A 24,387-nucleotide genomic window follows, 5' to 3' on the forward strand; every position below is an offset into this window, starting at 1 on the left:
AATGCAGTAAGGTTCCCTTCTGTCCACATCCCCTCCAGAATCTGTTGTTATTAGAGTTCTTGATTATAGCCATTCTAACTGGGGTGAGGTGGTATCTTAATGTTGTTTTGATTTGCATTTCTTTTATGGCTAGAGAGGTTGAACATTTCTTCATGTGTCTATTGGCCATCCTTCTTTCCTCTTCAGAAATGTTTCTCTTTAAGTCTTTAGCCAACTTATTTATTGGGCAGTTGTTTCTTTGAAGATTTGTTGTTGGAGGATTTAATTTTTTGAGTTACAGGTATATTTTAGATATGAGACCCTTGTCTGTTGTATGGCTAGTCAAGATCTTCTCCCAATCTGTGGGCTTTCTATTGATTTTACTAGATATGTCCTTTGCCATGCAGAAGCTCTGCAATTTCATGTAATCCCATTTATCCAATCTTTCTTTGATTTGTTGTGTTTCTGGGTCTCTATTAAGAAAATTTCAGCTTGTGCCCAGGAGACCTAGAGTTTCTCCTATTCCATCCTGTAATGTTTTCAGAGTGTCTGCTTTGACTCCGAGGTCTTTGATCCATTTGGAGTTGATTCTGGTGCAGGATGATATATAAGGATCTAGCTTTGGTTTTCTACAAGTGATTAACCAATTTTGCCAGCACCATTTACTGAAGAGGCTGTCTTTCTTCCATTCTATTTTTTTAGCTCCCTTATCGAAGATTAGATGGCTATTGGTCTGTAGGTTCATTTCTGGGTTTTCAATTCTATTCCATTGGTCCTGAGGTATGTTCTTATGCCAGTACCAAGCTGTTTTGATTACTCTGACTTAGTAGTAGAGTTTGAAATTTGGTATTGATATTCCTCCAGCGCTGTTCTTTCTGTTGAGGATTGTTTTTGCTGTTTGGGGTCTTTTATTGTTCCGTATGAATTTTTGGATTGCCTCTTCTATTTCCTTGAAGAACTGCTGTATTATTTTCTTAGGTCCTTGATGTCCCCTTTGCAGAAGACATAGTTACTTTTTCTGTAGGAATCTTTGGTCTAAAACGGCCCAGGACCATTGGCACTTCCTGGAAAACTGCCTATGGCTTCAGTCTCTTTCTCCTTATTGAGCAATTTGGGGAGGCCATTCTTCCCTGGACCTGCATTTTTCTGACACCTGTGAGTAGAAATCTCATCTAAATCTACATCACTGTGAGTATCTGGGAGTTTAGAATTTATGACAATACCATATAATGTGGTGACTTAATTATTTATAAAGTTCATATCAAGAAGTGAAGCTGAAAAGGTAATTTTAAGCTCAACAAACACATTTAAAACCTTGGTAGGAGTTGGTATCCACTGACAGAATTTCTCTACCAATAAAATAGCATAGTCTATACACTGAAATGTTTGAGTGTATGCCCAGATGTGGAATTTCCAGATCATATGGTAATTCATTTTGAATTTTCTTACAAATGCAATTTAACATCTGAAGCACTAAGATGGTTTTCCTTGTAGAGTTAACTATTGATGATCTATTGAAATAAAGGCATTGTGTAACATGCATAAAATGTATTACATTTTATACTTGTGTTACATGTGTCATACATGTGTTACATGTGCTACAAATAAAGTCTAGATTAGTTAAAAAGACTTAAATTATGGAGAACTGACAATAATGACTATGCTTCCTTTTAACCTTTAATGATTGCAGTCAGCCTTTCGGCTCTTTGGAGGAAACACAGGGTCAAAAAGTACCCGTTGGAGAGAATTAATATTATTGTCTTAGAATGTGCTCTATTGAAAAAAAAAATAAAACCTGAAAAAAGTTCCCAAACCCTTCATCCTAGATAAAGTTGCTGAGCACAGCTAATGTGAAGCCCAGACATCTGTTAAAAAATATTGACTTTGGACTAATTTCTTGCAAAAATTGGATAATACCAGCAATGAGCCATGCTTTCTGGTAAGTTTCAGCTTGAGCAGATCAAATTAGGACCAGTGAGTAATTCTGTTCGTCTATACTACTCAGTGATTTAGCTAGGAGATCCTTTACTTTGTGCAAGTCAATTTCTGTTAGAGTATTTGAACTTTCTGGAGAGGATGTCTCTTGGTGGATTTGCCCCCTGGTTCACGAATCTGGGATACAGACGCAGAATGCTTTAAACCATCCAGGTGACCATGCAGGGGACTGTGTTGTGAACAGAGTGGGAGGTAAGAAAAGGCATTCCAGGCAGAGGAAGTCTGAGGCTGTATGATCCTTAGATCCCAAATAGGCACTATGGGAAAGATTCCATAAATGGAGTGTTTGCAAAGAACTGTTTGAACAAAAACAACCAAACCCTAGAGTCAGTGGAAACTTGATTAACACTGGAGCAGGCTGTTCCAGATCCCAGCACAACCCCTTGGAAGCTCAGTGAACACATTCATTTGGCAACCTTTTGGCTTTTCTGTGCAATGCATCTTAATAAAATGTGTTGAACTATGTTTGCTGTTAGCAAAGGACAGGTATATGCTCTCATTGGTGCTATCATGTGAGCTAATCTCCACTTCCCTGCTTTTATTTGTTTGTTTGTTTTGCCTGTCCTGGGGCTTGAACTCAAGAGCCTGGGCTCTGTCCCTGAGCCTCTCTGTGCTCAAGGCTAGTGCTAAATACTCTAGATTTCCAACTACTTTGAAAATATACAATATCAAATAAAAATATATAGTTTCACTGTTGATCTGATGGCAAAAAAAATTGAACATGGGAGTCCAACTGCTTTTCAATTTTTCCCGTTCTACCTCTTACTATGTGGCCAGAAAGCAATTAACAATTATTTCTAAGACTCATTTCCTTTTTCATTTAATGGGAGATAATTGCATCTTCCCTAAGGTCTTTGGTGATGGGAAATGGTATGATAAATGGCAAATGCTGAGCCTAGTGTCTATGGCAAATGCTCACTAGTATTATTACTTGGTTTATGTCCTGCCTTTCTAGTAAGATCGAATAGAAAACAAGCATAGCTTTTTGATTTATACAGTCCCAGTAGAACTAATTATATTCACCTTAAAGACTACTGACCATCTGGGGAGTCAGATAGGTCTTAAAGAAACACAGTTGCTTGATAAATTTTCTTTACTTGCACAAGAGAGGCTTTAAACACTCCATAAATTAAGACTTTTGAGTTCATGTGGACATACTTTCCAGCTCTGGAGAGGTGGTAGTACACACATAAGTAGAGAAGGAGAAAGAAAGTTTTGTGTCTACCTGAGCAGCGGACTCCTTGGGCAATCAGCCCCCACATGAAATTGGCACAATATTCACACCAGTGAGGGCCTCGGAATGTATGGACCTGTGATACAAAAGAAAAAAAATAGTATCAGAGATTCACTTATCTACAGGCAGGTGGCCTTGAATGTGAGACACATGGATCATCTTGGGAAACAATGGGATCAGCAGGAGTCATCCCTGGCTGGACCTTGTTCTTCAATGAGCAGAGTTACAAATGGATCTGGAGAAAACAGAGATGTCCTTTGATCTTTGAAATCCTCCACTGAGCTACCAAGCTAGAAAGGAATGTGGAGAAACAGTAAGATTCTATCAGGTAAGAAATGAGACTCTTCACCCAAAACAAGGCACTGTGTGCTCATACCCAAGATAACCTGACCTGCATTTAGCACAGCAAGTTCTGGAAGGCACAACTCAATTACCATGTCTTTTGGCTAAAGTTACTCTGGCTATCTATAGAATATCCAGCCAGGTATAAATAAGACATGATTATGGGACAATTAAAAAGTTCCAAAACTATGAGCCACTTCCAAAAAAAAAAAAAAAAGAAAGAAAGAATAGTCTGAAAATGCAGGCTATGAATAGGGTCTGTGGAATCACTTTCCCCACACACAGAGCCTATATTCAGCAGGCCACGGTGTGGCTTTCACATAAGTTGGGAATCATTCCTGGTTGGCCAAAGTACAGGATGACTCAGGCATCAGCCAATGAAATATCTGCTGATGTGTTAGTCAGTTGTTAAATAGCTCAAAAATCTCAAAGTAGGGATAATTTTTATCTCAGACTTTAGCTACAGTTCCTCTTGTAACAGACTCATATATTATGTCATAAGTTAAAACAGAAACAATACAAAATAAAAATAGTTGTTCTCTATCAGTAAAGACTTCAAGAAGCAGAGGCAAGCAAATGGGCCATGATACACCAAATGCATCATAGGTAAGTCTATTAGGGGCACATATGAAAAGGTTCTGAGCTTTTTCCAAATGAAAATTGTCAATTATCTAAGGCATATAAAAATAAAATAAATGCAGACCATAATTTAATAAACTAGGGGCTGATATAATACAAACTACTTTTATTTAATAAAAAAAGAATGGGTCACAGTTTGGAGGATACTCATTAGAGCTCTATTTAAGGGAAAATAATATCACATGGATCTCTTTAATTATGCATACACACTAGTAACGGGTAGATGTTATATGGAACTTACAAGTAAGTAAAAACAATGAGATAAAGTTAATAAGTAAAAGAAAAAGTAATTCATGCAATGCAGTGAACTATAATTATCTTTTGCATTTCAGTTTATGATTTGAAATTTGCCTATAATACTATTTGTGTTTTGAAAAACAAGGAAACAAATCTTTCAAAATTGTTTTCTACTTAAACAGAGACGTATTCTGCAAGGGTATGTCTCAACACATACAATGTGTTCCTTCTAAGAATACAGAAAATCTATGCTGGGGCGTACTTACATTTTCATAGGCTAAAGGCCATGATTCATTCAAAGGCTCATTAAAACTGATCTTAGTATGAAAGAAAAATTTTCTTTGTAAAATGTCCTACTAACAGTTGAACATTTCCTAAACTCACTCATAATGAATGCTTCACTAGAAACACTAAAGTTGCTGGCTAGTTTTGGCAATAAAGTGGATTATTAATATACTGTTGAAATGGCAAGATCAGTTAAGTGTAAAACGATATGTAAACTACATCAAAACATGGTATGAAGAGGGATACAGAAGAAAAAAAGATGGGGATTTAGAGGGCCCACTGTTACCCATGATGATCAGTGAGGCATCTACAGGATGGTGTCCTGAGGGAAGAGAAGAGCCAGTTTTGTACAGAAAAAGGGGAGCCAACATTCCAACAGAAGGAATGAACAGAGGCCTTGCAGGAACAAAAGATCTTGACATGATTGGCCAACTGAAGGCCAGGGCTGTCAGAAGATGTAGAGTGAGAGGTACAGAAATTGAGATAAGGATCAACATAGGAAAGAGGGAGTCCTAAAGACCTTGAAGGCTTTATGGATGAATATGTGTTTGGTTCTAATCTAAGTCCTACAGAAAGTTCCTTTATTTATTCCTTTATTCTGACCACCATGTTAAAAAGGATGGGAATCTGCTAATAGTGGAATAGATTTAGAAACCATGTAGAAGATCCTTGAGACAGAACAGAGACTGAGACCAGGATGAGAGGGCAAGGGAATAAATGTGAGGTGCATTTTGAATATAAAATTACACAACCTGGGTCTTTATTAAGAAAACACAACAAATCAAAGAAAGGTTGGACAAAAGGTTGGTTGCATGGCAAAGAACATAGCTAGCAAGATCAATAGAAAGCCCATGGACTAGAAGAAGATCTTTACTAGCCATACAACAAATTCTCAAAGAAACAACTGCCTGATTAATAAGTGGGCTAAAGACTTAAAGAGAAACTTCTCTGAGGAGGAAATAAGAATGGCCAATAAGCGCATGAAGAAATGCTCAACTTCACTAGCCATAAAAGAAATGCAAATCAAGACAACATTGAGACTCTACCTCACCCCAGTTAGAATGGCTATAATCAAGAAACCTGATAACAACAGATACTGGAGGGAATGTGGCCAAAAGGGAACCCTACTGCATTGTTGGTAGGAGTGTAAACTTGTTCAACCACTTTGGAAAGCAGTAGGCAGGTTCCTCAAAAGACTCCACATAGAGCTCCTCTATGACCCAGCAATCCCACTTTTGGGCAGTTACCCAAATGATCACAAACAAAGCTATACTAAAGCTACCAGAATGACTATGTTTATTGCAGCCTTATTTACCATAGCTAATTATATGGAACCAACCCAGATACCCCTCAGTAGATGAATGGATCAAGAAAATGTGATACATATATAGTTACATGAGTGAGGTAATGAGCACATTTCCTATCCAGTGTTGTTACCTCCTCCTTTGGTTTTGCCCTATCATCCCTTCCCACCCCACTTCCCCAATTCCTCCCTCCCCGCCCCCAGAAGTTCATTTTCAACATTGTGTCTTGTACATCCACAGAAAAGAGCAGATAAGATGATGTTAAGCGAAATGAACCCCAATAGGGACACAGGTGTTTTTTCTTCCTTGCTATTGTTTCTAACATATTTATAAGGTACCACATGATTTTTTGTTGCTTTGTATGGCCCTCCCTTATGGTATAACCCCTGATTTCACTGTATTTGATGTTGGTATAATTTGGGGAGGGGAAGGGAAAAAACAAATTTTTAACTAGGGATACAGGTTGACCCATTGCAATAATGAGATGTACAAGACACTATGTCAAAAAAACAAACTTTACAATTTAGGCAGGGCAGGGGGAGTTTAGTTGAGGAGGTGGGAGGAAAGGGATAGTAGAGGAAAAACAAAGGAGGAGGCAACAATGCTTGATAAGAAATGTACTAATTATCTTGCTCATGTAATTGTAACCCCTCTGTAGAGTATTTTCACACTAAAAAACTTATTTAAAAAGTATTTACAAAAAGAATTACACAGCCTGATAATAGAACAAATGTAAGTATTAGAAGAAGACAGAAATTAAAAAAAATGAATCCCATTTCTAGCTTAAGAACCAGATATATGCCATATTATTTGTTGAGTTAAACACATTTTTAGGAAGAAGTTCAGGAGTCAGCTTTGGATTAGCCAGGTTTAAATGCTATTAGGATATTCAGCTGAGTGTCCCAGGAGTTGTATGGCTCAGAGGAGTTGTGTGGCTAGAGTAATACCCATAACCACGGTATTTTAAATTGGATAAATAGATAAAAACGATTAGCAACAGTGAGCACAAAACAAAGATGCTCAACCCCATATCCTCAGTGCTCCAACATCTATAGAAAAATCAAGAAAATAAAGTATTTCAAAAGACAATGGGTAAGGTGAAGAATGACTTCATGAAGGAATGGGCCACCATACTGAATGGTAAAAGGTCCAATTAATGAAATACTAAATAATTGATTCAAATGTGTGGAAATCACTGGCAACTTTAGCAAGAATAGTCTTGCTGAATTAGTGAGGATAGAATCCAGGATCAAAGAAACAAAACAATAATTGGGAAGTTTAGCTATGACATCTAGAAGATAGCTCAATGGGGTGAAAGGAAGGGGGTGGTGGTTGTCATTTGTTTGTTTTATCTTTAGATGTGAGATATCAGGGCATATTGACTTATTTTAGAATTGACATATTAAGATCCTTGAGATACAGAAGAAAGAGGAGATAATCAAAGGAATTATGATCCTGAGAAGGTGAGAGATGGTCAAGTTTAGACAATACATGCATTCAAGGAGAAAACGTGCTAAGATTTTACAGAATTAACAAAAGATATGTAGTCTTTATATTTTGAGGAGCTAAACAAGTATCAAACATTTTTATTCATCAAAGATAAATTAAAAATAGCCTATATCTATTAAAAATACCCAAAGATAAGGAAACCCATAAAAATTTTTTAAAAATGTTGATTCCAAAACAACAGCAGTTAGAGTAAAAGCAGAATTCTCAGCACAAAGGCACTAGATTATGAGATAACTTCACAAAAATGCTCAGATTAAAATGTCACTAATCTATTTTTTTATACTCAGCTAATATCACTCTGGAGGAGGGTAAAATAAAGATATTTTCATTTAAATGCAAGAGTTTTATGTCCTCCTTCAATGACATATAAACGTATGCTTCTAATTGAAGCAAACATTGTAGCCTGAAAATGAACAAGAACACTGTAAATATGAGTCAATCTAACCAAATCCTATCTGCACAAAACATTCACCACAGATGACTGTTTTAGATGTTAAAAGGGTGAAATTTAAAGACTAAAGGAGAGAAAAGTTTAAGCATGCTAAGGTCCTTAAAATGTGAGGGATGGTAGAAGAGCTATTAAGTAACGTTGAATACTTTAATTATTAATATAACAATATTTTGAGAATATAAAACAAAGGAGAGCAGGATATATAAATTAAAAATACACAAAGGAGACAGATATATAGATTTAATCAGGAAGCAAAATAGATAGAAAAGGCAGTAATGGAGACATGGCTTAAATGGTAGAGAATGCACAAGGCCTCAAATTCAAACTCCAGCTCTACAAAGCAAACAACAAAAAGCAAATGAGCCAGGAGCTCAGGAAACTGAGATCTGAGGATCCTGGCTTTTCAAAGCCAGTTTGAGCAGACCGATCTGAGGAACTTATCTTCAACTAATGAGCCAAAAGCCAGAAATGGAGGTGTGGCTCAAGTGATAACCTTGAGAGAAAAAGCTAGACAAGAACATGAGGCTCTGAGTACAAGCATTAGTCCTGGATGCTGGGCGCCAGTGGCTCATGCCTGTAATCCTAGCTACTTAGGAGGCTGAGATCTGAGGACTGCAGTCCAAAGCCAGCCCAGGCAGGAAAGTCCATGAGACTCTTATCTCCAATTAAACACCAGAAAACCAGAAGTGGTGCTGTGGCTCAAGGGGCAGAGTGCTTGCGTTTGGGCTGAAGAGCACAGGAACAGCTCCCAGGCCCAGAGTTCAAGCCCCATGACCGACAAAAAAAAAATTTGTCCTGGCAAAAATAAACAAATGCAATGGTTATATAAGCTGACCACAAACCAAGTCTAAGCATATGCAAGTACACTGACACCATATGTACCATATTTAATTACAATGGAAATAAAATTATCAATACATAGTAATAGGCAATTCCAGTAATGTCAGATATGATGTATTTGGTACCTGTGACACATAGAGCAATGATAAGAAACCAAGCTACACATAGATGGAGACTTTGTACATTTCAGAAGGGACTTTATAAATTAGCTAGGGAAGGATGTCAGAAACACAAACTACTTCCTATTTTATTTATCCACTTTCCACTGTCTCTTTTTTACAGTACTTTACTGATCTGATGCTTGCATACTGATTGTTATTTTGAACTGGGCCCCAAACTTGTCCTTGGATAGAAAAACGTGAGAGAGATCAGAGGAGCAAACAGTTAAGCTCAAGGATGGCTTATCTATTAGAATGAAATATCGTTTATTATAAACAATATTTGTCAGGTGATTTACTAGCGAATGTGGGATATCCTATGGTAGAATTTTGGAGAGATCAATACATTCTTCAAAAGCAGTTGTTGAGGAATCTTTTTGTTTAGCTTTCTGAGATATTTCATTTATTGTTTCTAAATATTCTTATTCATATCTGTGAGAAAAATAACATAATCATTTCCATTTTACAGAAAAAGGTCCCAAGGATCAAGATGCGAATCCACCTCTTTAAGCTTACATAACTAGTGAATGGTCTTGGGTATTAGAATGCAAGCTTCCTCATATTCAGACCCAGAATGTCTCCATTATGATTCAGCACATTTTTTTTTAGAGGTAAAGCTTATTTTTTTTCTTTTTTTAAAATAATGAAATGAGCTGGGTGCCAGTGGCTTGTGCGTGTGATCCTAGCGACTCAGGAGGTTGAGATCTGAGGAGGTCAGTTCACAGCCAGCCAGGCAGGGAAAATCTGTAAGACACTCATGTCCAATTAACTACCACAAAAGCAGCCAGAAGTGGAGCTCTGGTTCGAGTGGTAGAGTGCTAACATTGAGCAGAGTAGCTTTGAGACAGTGTTCAGTCCCTGAGTTAAGCCCCAGGACTAACACCAAAAAGAAATGTTCAGTTCCTATAGTCTGATTTACTAAGTAATATGATTGAAAAGGATTATTTGTTTTATATGAGCCTGGGCAATATTGTCAATAATAACAGTTGGCTTTTCATATTCTCTTTCAGTTTTTCTCCTTAACCTTCTACTAAGCCTTACCTTATAATGTCCTCATCACATAACCAAAAGGTTAGGGCATTTTTTTTTACTTGTTAAAACAACTTACCTCTTATTTATCTATGCTTACTTAAAATGTATCTGTATTTTGTCTCATTCTTTCTGGAAGTTCCTTACAGGTCATTACAAAGAATAAATAATAGTTGATTTATACTAACATTAAGTGGTATTTTAATCAGTTAATTTGTGCTTTCCTTCATGATAATACTCATACATTTAAGCCTTTTTTCAGGCTATGAAGTATGAGTTAGTAGAAGTATTTATATCCCTCTTTTTCTGTGTTTTTGTTTTTTCTCTACATGTACGTCTTTTCTCACACTACTTGTTGAATTCTGGTCAAGTACCATCCTATGCTCATGCAGCTTAAGGAGGCTTACACACCTTTTCTATTTCTTTTCTTTTTCTTTCTTTCTTTCCTTCCTTCTTTCTTCCTTCCTCTCTCTCCCTTCCTTCCTTCCTCTCTCTCTCTTCCTTCCTTCCTTTTCTTTTCTTTCTTTCTTTCTTTCTCTCTCTTTCTTTCTTTCTCTCTTTCTTTCTTTTTTCTTTCCTCTTTTTTTTTGTTTTTTTGGTGCCAGTCCTGGGGCTTGAACTTGGGGCTTAGGTGCTATTCCTGAGCTTTTTAATTCAAGAATAGTGCTCTTCCACTTAAACCACAGCTCATCTTCTGCTAGTTAACTGTAGATAAGAGTTGTTGAGGAGTCTTTCCAAAGTTTGAAGATGGATGGATGTTCATAGACTGGAAAGTTGAGTTAGTGGGGAGGCAATAGGGTTGACTGGGGAACAGATGACTTGGGGATAACATTTCAAGAACTGACAGTGGTGGGCTAGGTTTTCGATGAAAGACATCCTTTTTCTTGCAGGTTGGTGCAAAAAAGAGGGGTGATACAATGTTATTCTTGAAAACTTTTCCAATGGATACAGTTGCCTATGGAAATACCCCTATAGTGGGGGAAAATGCAACATTCAGGAATGATGAGTAGCTCCAATATTTACTGTGCTTTGACAAAATGCACATTGACAAGAAGCTAGCTTACTAAATCACAGATTTTTCTTAAATTCCATTTTGTCCAATATTTATTTAAAAAAACCCACACATGAATATTCTGCTTAATTCTATCCACATTGTTTCCCAACAAGCATCCCATTGCCTTTAATCTACTTTTTCCAGACAAATGCAGGTTGACATCTCCAACTTGAAAATAACCCCAGCTATCCCCACACAGTTCCACAGAAATAAAACACAATAGGAACGGGGGGGGACGTACAGTTAGTTAAACATTATTCTAGGCCCACTGCCCAGTTTCCTTTTGAGGAGAAGCCACTGTTTTGTTTTCATGGCTGAGATATTGTTCACTTGTCTACTGGATCTACAAAGACAATCTCTAGCCAACCTGCTGCTTGTGATGGCTGTGGATGTTCTCTGAGCACAAGTTGCTGGTATTGACTTATTATATCTCCTATCTCCATGAAATACCTCCATATCTTAATCTTAAACAGTCACTGATTAGCCTTTTCGATTCTCTGAAGTTTATTGATTTTCAAGAATATCTTTTAGAGAAAAAAATTTTTTGTAAACTTTAGGGCAGTAACTAAAATACCCCAGACAGGAAGAAAATACTCCAGACAGGAAGAATGTCTGTCCAAGACTATTCTACTGGGCAGGGTCTGCGTAGAAGTCAAAAGCTACACCAAACAAACAAACAAAAAAAAGAGATGGTATTGCAAGAGATAAGGTACCTTTAACAAATGGCCCAGGAATGGTCACTTAATGAAAACAAGAGTGAGAAGAGCAGTCAAGACAAGTCTCAGGCATGCAGCAAACATTCATGCCCCTAACAACTTGGCCTGTTCTAAATGAACAGGATGTTATTTATCTCTAATACGCTGAATCTGGAAGGCTGTATTCTCTAGTGATTTTTATAACATGTTTTGATGGGCAAGGGTTGATACCTCTCAAATGTACAATCAGCTTGGTCCATAATCTGGTTGGAGGCAAGTGCTATTTATGATGTGCTGCAGTTGAGAATTTTTGCTTCTTCTTATCAGTTTACATCAGTATTTCTAGACTTTGTCACTGTTAACATTTTGTGCTGGAGGATTTTTGTTTGGTTTTGTTTTGTGGAGTGGCTGATTTGTGAACTCTTGGATATTTTTTACAGCATCTTTGGACTGTGTCTACTACACGCCAGAAGTAGCCTTCAATGGGTACAGACTACAGTTGTCTCTAGACAATGCCAAATGTCTCCTAGGGACAATGATTGAAAATCATGAATATTAAATAAAACCATATTGTATCAGATTGTCAGTTTTATTATTTATATTAAAAATCAGAACTGGCTAGGAACTGGTGGCTCACTCCTAGTTACTTGGGAGCCTGAGATCTGAGGATCATGTTTCTTTTAAAAAAATTTTATTTTATTGTAAAGATGCTATACAGAGGGGTTACAGTTACATGAGTGAGGCATGAGTACATTTCTTGTGGAGCATTGTTACCTCCTTCCTTGCTGTTCTCCCAATATCCCTTCCCTTCTCCAGCTCCCTTATCCCCACCCAAAGTTGTAAAGTTCATTTCCAATATACTGTCTTGTGGGTATCATTGTTGCAATGGGTCATCCCATGTTCTTATTTCAGCATTTTGTTATCCTCCTTCCCCTCCCAAAATTAGATAAATGCATATACAAGATTCAGGTTACCAAAATCAAGTACAATGACAACAGGGGATATGCCACAGGGGGAAGAACATACAAAGAAAACTGAAAAACACATAGCACATTAAAAACAACAAATCAAAGAAAGATCTCTTGTTTCCATATCTTGGGGGTCATTTCACTTAGTATCATCTTATGTGGTCATATGTATGTAGCTTTTGAGCTTTTCTGCTCATCTGATAAAATTATCCTAGATGTATAGTAATTACTGCAAATGAGGGAAACCATGGGACCTATATTTCTTTGGGTCTGGCTTTTTTCACTTACTATGATTTTCCCCAAATCTTTCCATTTCCTAACAAATGATGGAAGCATAGAATTGCATTGTATATAAATACCACATTTTCTTGAGGGGCATTTGGGTTGGTTCCATGTCTTATCTATTGTGAATAATGCTGTGATAGACATAGTTGTGCTGGTAGCTTTAGTATGGCCTTGTTTGTGATCATTTGGGTAAATGCACAGAATAGCAAAAACAATCCTTAGCAGAAAGAACAGAGCTGGAAGAATATCAGACTTAAAACTCTACTACAAAGCCATAGTAATCAAAACAGCTTGGTACTGGCACAAGAACAGACCTGAGGACCAATGGAATAGAACTGAAGACCCAGAAATGAACCTGCCGATCTATAGCCACCTAACCTTCAAAAAGGGAGCTAAAAAAATAGAATGGAAGAAAGACAACCTCTTCAGAAATGGTGCTAGCAAAATTGGCTAAACACTAAATTTTAGTTTTAGAAAATTAAAATTAGATCCTTATCTATCATCCTGTACCAGAATCAACTCCAAATGGACCAAAGACCTCGAAGTCAAAGCAGACACCCTGAAAACTACTATTAGAGGAAGAAATAGGAGAAACCCTAGGTCTCCTTGGCACAGGCCAAATTTTCTTAATAAAGACCCAGAAAGTTTGGACAAAAGGGATTGCATGAAACTGCAGAGCTTCTGCATGGCAAAGGACATAGCTAGTAAGATCAATAGAAAGCCCACAGATTGGGAGAAGATCTTCACTAGCCATACAAAAGACAAGGGCCTCATATCTAAACTATACTTAGAACTCAAAAAATTAAATCCTCCAAAAACAAATCCTCAAAGAAACAACCATCCCATTAATAAGTGGGCTAAAGACTTAAAGAGAAACTTCTCTGAAGAGGAAATGAGAATGGCCAATAGATACATGAAGAAATGCACAACTTCTCTGGCCATAAAAGAAATGCAAATTAAAACAACATTGAGATTCTACCTCACCCCAGTTAGAATGGCTACAATCAAGAAATCTAATAACAACAGATGCTGGAAGGGATGTGGCTAAAAGGGAACCCTACTGCACTGTTGGTTGGAATGTAAACTTGTTCAACCACTCTGGAAAGCAGTATGGAGGTTCTTCAAAAGACTCCACATATTCTTATTTATTTATTATTTTCGGTCCAGTTGTGGGGCCTGAACTCTGGGCCTGGGTGCTGTCCCTCAGCTCTTCAGCTCAAGGCTAGCACTCTACCACTTGAACCACAGGGCCACTTGGAATTCTATGCCTCCATCAGAAAGAATGACAATGCCCCATTTGTTAGGAAATGGAAAAACTTGGAAAAAATTATATTAAGTGAAGTAAGCCAGGCCCAAAGAAACATAGGTCCCATGGTTTCCCTTATTTGCAATATTTAGTATTTGTATGAGTCAAGTGGGAAAGGTCAGATAATGTGATGTTAGGAAAATGAACCCTTAGATATGTATTTTAATGTTTTTTCTTTCATGCATGTGTTTCTAACGCATTTATAAGATTATCTCTTTGTTGCTTTGTATGTCCCTCCCCCACAGTATAACCCCCACTTTCACTATATTTGATGTCAGTATAACTTGTGGAGGAGATGGGGAAAAACAAGTCGTTTAAGGATACAGGTGGACCTGTTGCAACAATGAGAAGTACAAGTTGTCATGTGGAAAACAAGCTTTACAATGTCGGTGCGGGGGGGGGGGGGGAGGGTTGGGGGGGGGGGGGGGGGGGGGAAGGATTGGGTGGGGAGTGAGTGGGGAGGCTGGGAAGGGATGTGAAGGGTAAACAAAGGAGGAGGCTCCAATGCTTGGTAAGAAATGTACGCATTATCCTGCCCATGTAATTGTAACCCCTCTGAAAAAAAAAAAGACTCCACATAGAGCTCCCCTATGACCCAGCAATCACACTTCTGAGGATCGTGTTTCAAAGCCAGCTCAGGCAGGGAAGTCTGTGAGACTTTTATCTCCAATTAACCACCGAAAAGCTGGAAATAGAGATGGAGTTCAGGTGGCCAAGTGTCCTTGAGCAATAAAATCAAGGAACAGTGCCCAAGCCCTGAGTTTAATCTCCAGTAGTATCAGTTTAAAAAAAAAGTGGCAGGGGAAGGGGAGAACTTGATTCTTTTGTTTTACTTCCAAAACATTATTCTTGGGACCGAAAGCAGGTCTCTTGGCTACTTTATGTTCATGGAAGAGGGGCCTAGAGATCATACTTCTAGCTATTAGCCATTGGGTTTTGGCAGTCTAGCCTAGGTCTGCCTTCTGCCCAGTCTGCTGAGGGCAGGAAGACAGTCAGGATAGTCTCAGGTACTTAGAAAGTCAGTAGCACAGTACAAGCCTCTCCTTTTCTGTTGAAGGTTTTCCTATAATTTACTGTATTTCCCATAGTCATGTGACAGTTAACTCGTGAGAAATTAAACTTGGGGCTTTCTATCCTTGCACGATCAGATGGAACACTGACCTCGAAGTGAACCTTTTCTGATGTAAGAAGATAGCAGGATGTAATCACTTACTCTGTAATGGAGATACTTGCTTCCCTCTGTGAGAGCTGCTGAGCAGATGCTGCCAGAGAGCAGGATGCTAAGACAGAGCTCCCCAAGATGAACCACAGACCCTTGGGTTTATCTGTCAGCAGGCGCAGGGTCCTCAAAGCACTAAAAGTAGACTGACCTTATGACCTTATCATATCACTCTTGGGCATATATCCAAAGGAGTGAAGACCAAAGCATAAGAGAGATACCCGACATAACCATGAGTACTGTAGCTCTGTCCACAATAGCCAAAGTGTAAAATCAGTCAAAGTGCCCAACAATCGATAAATAAAGCATCATGCATATTCAATTATACATGTACATGAACTTGTTTGGCAGACACTGTACACATGTATGGAATTATGAAACTCTATGAAACTCCTTCGTATTATTAATGTATTCATTTAAAAAATGAATTTTTAAAAAAGTAAGAAGAATACAATGGACTTATTTCAGGATGAATGTACTGTTTTCTTCTACCCTAAACAAAACAAAACAAAACAAACAAAGAAAAAGGTAGAACTCAAGAGATGCTCTACAGAAAAACTTAAGACAGGATCAATAACTTAGTCTTGTTTGCCAATGCTGGTATTTGTGTGTGTGTGTGTGTGTGTGTGTGCGCGCGCGCGCGTGCATGCGCGAACGCGTGACGCACATGCACGCACATGTGCACTGCTTGTGAGGCTTAAACTCAGGGCTTTGACACAGTCCCTGAGATTTTTTTTTAGTTCAAGGCTAGTGATCAGCTTTTTGGTAGTTTATTAGAGATAAGAGTCTCATGATCTTTTCTGCCCAGGCTGGCTTTGAACTGGGATCCTTTGATCTCAGCCTCCTGAGTAGCTAGGATTACAGGTATGAGCCACTAGTGCAGAGCCAAAACTGTTTTTGACTCCATAAAGAAGTTTCCAGCTAGAATCTCTGGGAGACTGAAAACTGAAGACTTCTTTGGTCAGTCAAACTGAGATCAAGAAACAGAATGCAAGTAATTTACAGGAGAAATACCAAGGGGCACTGCTCTAGCTGCTGGGAAGATACATGGACAAGCCCAACAGTATTTGGACAAATTAAAGACTATAACACAGCTCACGCCTGTCATCCTAGCTACTCAGGAGGCTGAGATCTGAGGATCATGGTTTAAAGCCAACCCAGGCAGAAAAGTCTGTGAGACTCTTATCTCCAATAAACCACTAGAAAACCAGAGGTGGTGCCGTGGCTCAAGTGGTAGAGTACTCACCTTGAGCTGAAGAGCACAGGGATAGTGCCCAAACCCAGAGTTCAAGCCCCATGATTGGAAAAAAAAAGAAGGATTATATTTCTAAAAAAAAAAATCAAGCCATGAAGCATTTTGGGAATCTCATTGCATAAAGTGAGATATTCTTGCTCTACCTTCTCTCATTGTCAAGAAGTCATCAGTATCACGTTCTTGGAACCCATTCTTGCTTAAAAATCTCATAGTCTTATTTGTTTTAAGCTACCAGGATTTAAAAGTCATATTGTATATATATACTTTCTATTCAATTTCTAAATGTTTAAAGTTGCCTTTGTGTTTATTTTCATATTTGTGTAAGATTCATGATTTCAATATTATTCTAATAAAATGTGAAAAAGCTGGACCAAAAAAGAACAACAACATAAAAAAAACACCTTCTTGAGTCAAAATAACAGAATGCAACTGCTGATTTACCAATGTATTTAGTGTAAGGAAAAAAAGAAGAAAAACATGAGACAGACACATTTCCTGGGGATCTCCATTGTCTAGGACAGTGTTTCTGCATTCAATGCTGTCCATGTAGGGACTGGAGGACTAGTTGCTGAGACATTGCAGGGTGATTAACTCATCTACATCTTTTGCCTCTCCAACATGTCAATGAAACATACCTGGTCATTGCCAAATGTTCCCTGAAAGCAAACTACCGTGGCTATGAACCCCTGAGCAGAGAAAGAGTTAAGGCTCACATCTCACCACCCTCCTGCTGCCTGGCACACAATTAACCTTCTGTCTGAATTTGCTCAGTAAATGAATAAATGACTCAATGGCTTCCTTTCCTTAGGATGTTAAAAAAATGCTCCACTAAGACCAACCGTGTTCACTCCCATGCCTACAAGCAAAACATAAAAGGCAGGTTTCTGTATTTCTTGAGACAAAAATACCAGAATCAGGCATTTAGAACAGTCCTTGGAACTGTGTGTTCTTTAGTCCTAAAAATCACTCACATAAAATTAATAACAGGTGTAGAGTTAACAGTTGATCAGGACTCTGATCGACATTTGTGAAGTCACCAAGACAAGCCACTTTCTTAGTATGCAGCCCAAGCTGTGCATTGCAGCACGGTTTTCATGGGTCCTGTAGGTTGTGAAGGGTTTATGCACAGTTATGATAGTGTCTTGTCATCAGGCTGGCCAAGAAAGCAAATTATAAACTTTAAGTTAGGTCCTGGTAAGCAGATCAGACACCCATGTACATGAGTCTCTATTCCAAAAAGTGTCTCCACTCTTGATTGTAATCCCTGACATGAATATGATTCCTTTGGATAAAAGTAATATGCTGTTTGGTCTTGAAAAAACCCATTTAAAACAAAATTACTAGATTAATTAACCTGTCATTTTATGAACGAGCTCTTTTCAAATTAGGCATGTACTATTTGTGTTTGGTTCTCAAGTGTTCCCTAAAAGATCATACAATAAAGGCTTGGTTCCATCTAAAGGCATTATTGGGAAGTAGTGGAAAATTTCAGAGGAGGGGCATAGTTAGAGGAAGTTAGGTAACTGGAAATGCAACCTAGCAGGGACATGAGGCCTCCTCCTACTTTTCTTCCTCCTCTTCTTCCCCATCTCTCTCTCTTTTCACTCTTCCTTCTTCCTTTTCTGTCTCCCCATCCTACTCTCTACCTCTCACACAACCCTTTCCCCTGGCCCCATGAACCAGGCACTAAAGGTGGGTGCAGGAAATTAAATATGACTAATACAGAGATACTCGCTTCAAGGAGCAAATATTTGTAGATAGGCATCTGAACAAATAATCATAAAACACTGTGTACTAGACACAGAGTAAAGATAGGTTCAAAGTGTTCCAAAAGTAAGGTAGAAGAAGGAACAAACTCAGAGAAGCCACACGAGGAACTCCAGGTCCTCTTTTTGCTTCATGGAGGCCATTAGATGAACAGGCTTTGCTCTGCTCCATGCTTTCTATGACGTTCTGCCACACTTCAGACTCAAAAACAATGGAATGAAGCTACCACAGAATGAAACTTCTGTGAGCCAAAATAAACCTTTCCTCCTTTCAAGTTGATTTTTCTCTCCTATTCTGTCACAGTGACAGAAAGCTGACTCACAGGTGCCATCTGTGGAGCAATCGTAAATCGTAAGTGATTTACAGAGACCTAAGGAAAGAGACTCTGAGCAACTTCTTAAATAGCTTTCTCAGGAATCAAGTGATGTTTCAGATCAAGTATATTGTGTATCAGTGACAGCAAAGCTGCAATGAATGAAGTGGAGGAAGAGCTGAGGTCTGGAAATAATGGACAGCAGTCTCGGGAGGACATTCAGTGGAATGAGCCAACAGACAGGAGAATCAGCTGAGGCCTGAGGTCTGAGTGTGATGCTGAAAATGAACCTCACTTGTTTCCCAATGTTTCTAAGGCTTCAACATAACACAATGGTGACAGTACACTAGATGAGGGACTAGCTTAGAGGCAGAGTTTCTTCCTTAAATCCAGAAAGACAGAAAATCCAAACTTCACTCCAAAATGTCTGGGCTCACAGTAATTGATATTAATAATAATAAAAATAATAACACCTGTACTCCACGTAACTTATGGTTTGCCTCAAACAGAACATAATGGCAAAAAAAATGAACTCTGGGGGCTGGGAAGGTGGCTCAGTGGTAGAGTGCTTGCCTTGCATGCATGAGGCCCTGGGTTCAATTCCTCAGTACCACGTAAGCAAAAAGAAAAAAGCCGGAAGTGGCTCTGTGGCTCAAGTGATAGAGCGCTAGCCTTGAGCTGAAGAGCTGAGGGACAGTGCCCAGGCCCAGAGTTCAGTCCCCACGACCGGACGCCCCCCCCCCAAAAAAAAGAACTCTGGTGTAAAATTGTAAGGAACCTTCAAGACACATGGAAAAAGATCAGTGCTGATACATTTGAGAGACCTGCCCAAGAGAAGACCTTTCCCTTACAAAGATGCAGGAGGTATCCACTCCCAGGCCTCCCACAGTAGCTCCACAGTTTAGAGGCATAAGTCTGTGGCCAGCATCACCTGAGTAGGACAGCACCTTGGTTCCAGTCAGATCCTTCTGGGAATTTGGAATTGGGATATTGTGGCTGGTGTTAAAATATGTACACTAGATTTTATCATCAGTCTTGTTCTGGAGAAAATTCTGGGCTAAGTTAAGACATTTCTATGAAGAGAGAGAACAGGATGCTGCCGCCCAGACTGCACAAGGGAATGAAGTGGCCACTGCAGCAAAAGGAGAGTGGGAAGGAAAGAGAATAGAGAAAAGCAGGGATAGCAAGGACACAGAGAGGGAAGAGGAGGCCTGCATGGAGGAAATAGGTTGCTAGGTGTGTGATCTTCAAGTGGTAGTTTGGCATGGCCATTTCTTGAATTCTTGCTCTCTGCTTCTGTAACTTTCTTGAACCACAATAATATTGTGTCTCATCATGGGCACAGAATCAGTGGAGCCAAAGACCATGAATTAAAACTCTGAAACTGAGGGGCTGGGAAGGTGGCTCAGTGGTAGAGCGCTTGCCTTGCATGCATGAGGCCCTGGGTTTGATTCCTCAGCACCACATAAGCAGAAAAAGCCAGAAGTGGCGCTGTGGCTCAAGTGGTAGAGTGCTAGCCTTGAGCTGAAGAGCTGAGGATCAGCGCCCAGACTTAGAGTTCAAGCCCAGGACTCGCAAAACCAAAAACAAAAACACAACTCTGAAACTGAGCTTTAATGTTTTTTTCTCAAGTTGATTATGTCAAGTATTTAGTCACCATAACACAAAGTCTGACTTACATATCATGTGAAAGCAGGATACCAGATAAGTAAAAACATCTGACCATGATGAGAATCACTGTGGAGAAAAGCAAAGCAGGGGAGTGGAGGGTAGAGGAAAAGAGGATAGCCGAAGAATCAGGAGTACTGGGTAGAGTGAGGATAGGGTGTTTGACTGCTGGCATTCACACATTGTGGGCCTCTACTCTCCATTTTTATTCCATGTGGAGAGGGTATCCTGGAAGAGCTGGGGTGGAGGAGTGAATCTAGGAGGGAGAGTGATACAGACATATGCAGACTGGTCAGGCTGAGAAGGGAAGTGGGCAGGGTAATAGAATTGCTGCTCAGAGATCTCTGTTTCCCATGCCTGGATCATCATCAGCTACTCATCATCTGGTCTACCTGACGCTCTCTTTTCTCATGTAGTTGCTTTCCTCTATATGTTAGATTCCTTCCTCTTTCTATGTAGGGTTGAGCTGAGCTCCTACTCCTCTTTGTGGCTTCCTGGTTAAGGGTGGCAGAACAAGCAGAGACTTCCTTCCCTTCTGTCCATGCCTTGATTTCCTATTATTGGACTCCAAAACTACAGGAAGGTAAACTTTTGTTGCTTTAAGCCACCAAGTATGTGGCCATTAGTTATAACCAAGCTAGGAAATGAGGACAGTCCTCATAAACAACTTTCTTTGTAAGCTGAAGTAAATATGCATACAATAGCCTAAATCTAAAAAACGATCTTAATCATTTACCTATTTTTAAAACAGATGAGAACCATTTGCCTACATGCTAATAGATATTAAAAGAAATTAGTCATCAGGATTTATTTCATTCTGATAAGTCTATTTAACAAGAAAAGATGAAAGAGAAACATGAAGATGTGAGGGCAGAAAACAAGAAATATATAGAGAAAACCTAAGGCATAAACAACAGAAGTGAGAGATGTAAATAGGATGAATAATAAAGTAATAAAAAAGTTACACCAAATTTATACTCATTACAAAGTGCCAGAGACCTGATAACTGATTAACATGTATTCTTTCATTGTTGCTGTTTTGTTTTCTGCTGGCATTGGAGCTTGAATTCAGGGCCTGGGTATGGCACCTTAGCATTTTCTGCTCAAGGCAGAAGTTGCTCTACTACTTAAGCCACACCTTTACTTCTGGCTGTTTTGATGGTTAATTGGAATCAAGAGTCTCCCAGAGGGGCTGGGAAGGTGGCTCAATGGTAGAGTGTTTGCCTTGCATGCATGAGGCCCTGGGTTCGATTCCCAGCACCACAGAAGCAAAAAGAAAAAAGCCAGAAGCGGCACTGTGGCTCAAGTGGTAGAGCGCTAGCCTTGAGCTGAAGAGCTGAGGGACAGCACCCAGGCCCAGAGTTCAGGTCCCACAACCGGACCCCCCCCCAAAAAAAGAGTCTTACAGACTTTCCTACCTACGCTGGCTTTGAACCTCCATCATCTGATTGCAGCTTCCTGAGTAGCTAGGATTATAGGCACCAGCTACTTGTACCTGGGATAAACCTCATAACACCCCTCTTAATAGATGAGGATGAGAAGGCCCATAAATCATCTGTGCAGCTATACTACTTCATCATGTTCTAAGATGGGCAGAGAGGACAGTCACCCAGATGACTGGGGCTTTAAAGTTTGCCGTCCTAAAGTAATTCGGAGGTCATTAGGATGGTCCATTAGAAAGTCTCCTAGCCAGCAGAGGAATGTAGTTAATGTGTTTTGCTCTTGATAGGGAATTTTCATTTTAGAGTCTGTTAATTTCATCATTGCCTCAACAAATGCTTATTTGCCCTAGAAAATTCAGGCTTTTCATGAGCAAATACTGTGTAAAGTTGCATAGTGTAGAATGATTACAAGAAATAATCTGTCTACCAAATCTTTTGTCCTCTGAATTTTTCTAGACTTTGTTTGAAAAGCAAGCACAGGAGATAAGCACTACTCTTAGGAGAAATTAATGGCTAGGAACTTCAGATTCCCATTCTATATAATGTTGTGAGTTTCTATTCATTTATCATGAAAAAGTTGCTAGGTAGTGCAAGGAAGAAGAATTTCACTTAAGGGAATAGGCCAAGAATCTCATTATGGAATCAGACAATAAGCTCCTCTGGCAGATTAGAACCTCTGTAAAGATTATAAGGCAGACACAGATCAGTATGCACTGTACTTATAAACTAATGTGTTGACTTGAAACACCTCTGTACAATTACTTAAAGATAATAAAAACTGGAAAAGAATGTAAATAGGAGTAAACAAAGCCTAGTAGTTGATAAACATGAAGATGGCATTATTAATTCTTTTTACTGAACACTTACTCTATGCTTTATATATAATATCAAAAGTAACCTGGATTACAACTGCAATTTTTCAATAAAAATATTCAAAGTCAGCATCAATAATACGCAAATATAAAACAGACACATAAAATACAAATTCCAGCCGGGCGCTGGTAGCTTATGCTTATAATCCTAGCTACTCAAGAGGCTGAGATCTGAGGATCACAGTTCAAAGCCAGCCCCGGCAGGAAATTCCATAAGACTCTTATCTCCAATAAACTGCTAGAAAATCAGAAGTGGTGCTGTGGCTCAAGTGGTAGAGCATTCACCTTGAGCTGAAGCGTGCAGGGACAGGACCTAGGCCCAGAGTTCAAGCCCCACGACCGACAAAAAACAAAAACAAAAACAAAAAAACAAATTCCAAGCAGATGGATTATGAGTGGCTTGTTCCTAAACTCATACACCTGTATTTATAGCATGAACCTGCCTTTAGACTATTCTTTAAAGACTATGCGAAGATTCCACTTATAGATGGAGGCAAAGAGAGGGAAAGAATGTGAGAGTAGAATGGATAGGAATGACAGAGAGTGGTAGCAGCCACATTCAAGGACATTGACACACATAGTACTACTGAAAGCCACAGCTACTCCAGGGTCTGCTAAGTTTCAAAGCTATTGGTTTAAAAACATAGAAGACCCATGCTTCTGTCTGATTTATTTATCCCTCTTAAACAACTTGTCCATTCTCTGTGTTTTCTTCTTTCAATAGTTGGAAGTTATAAGAGGTCGCATGGTGTAAAGACTGAATTCTTATGGAAACATTTGCTGTTTCAATGACAAATATTTAATATATCAAATATTTTCAGTGTTAAATATTTAGTCTAGCAAATTGAAGAAATAGGACCCAATTAGCTTTTTTGTTTTAAAATGTCCTACAGATTAATTTCTCATTAAGAGATTGAGGATTAAAAAGACTGACATTAGTTTGAAAATTATCACACATAAACTAAATTTGCTTGTGTGTTTTTGACATCAACTCAAGTGCAGTAGATACATACAGAATCATTTCACACAACAGTATGGTAAGGGCTTAATTATAAGGGTATTGCAAAGCCAAACTAACTGTGATTTTTGAGAGGAAGGAAAAGGTTTACAAGTCCAAGAAGATCCACCCTTTCATACTTGGTAGTACATTCACAGGATACAAAAGTCAGGCATTTTGGCCAAAAAGTCAGAAAAATATTTTCTTAAGCAAAACCAAAATTAATGAGGATGAAAATAGAAAACAGGAAGGAGGAAACAAATGACTTTTTATGCTGTAAGCTAGAAATGTAACTATTTGGTGATGGGAAAAATATCAAGTCTTGGCATGGAAGAGATCCTATCTAACCTATTTCTTTACCCTGATGTTAAGGTGCAGGGGTGAATAATTTCATTCCGCAGTTCAAGGATAGCTTGCAAATGCCTGAAGCGACTTGCTTTCTAGAAACTGAAGCAGGGAAACAAACAAGTCTAATATGAATGTGTGTTTCATAGAAGGATGGGGAAAACAGCAGGAGAAAAATCAGTTTTCCTCGTCACTTTGA

The 24,387-nt window shown here is 38.8% G+C and overlaps 1 protein-coding gene across 1 annotated transcript in view; it reads right to left on the bottom strand.

Moving 5' to 3' along the window:
* Nucleotides 1-24,387, bottom strand: part of Chn2 (chimerin 2) — a 330,737-nt gene that overhangs the window by 14,496 nt on the left and 291,854 nt on the right. Inside the window, exon 8 of the mRNA XM_013024396.1 lies at nt 3,200-3,284. Within this exon, the coding sequence (XP_012879850.1) occupies nt 3,200-3,284 (85 nt within the window). The remainder of the gene's footprint in view (nt 1-3,199; nt 3,285-24,387) is intronic.

This window comes from Dipodomys ordii, unplaced genomic scaffold (genome assembly GCF_000151885.1).
Source record: "Dipodomys ordii isolate 6190 unplaced genomic scaffold, Dord_2.0 Scaffold76, whole genome shotgun sequence".
Lineage (NCBI taxonomy): Eukaryota > Metazoa > Chordata > Mammalia > Rodentia > Heteromyidae > Dipodomys > Dipodomys ordii.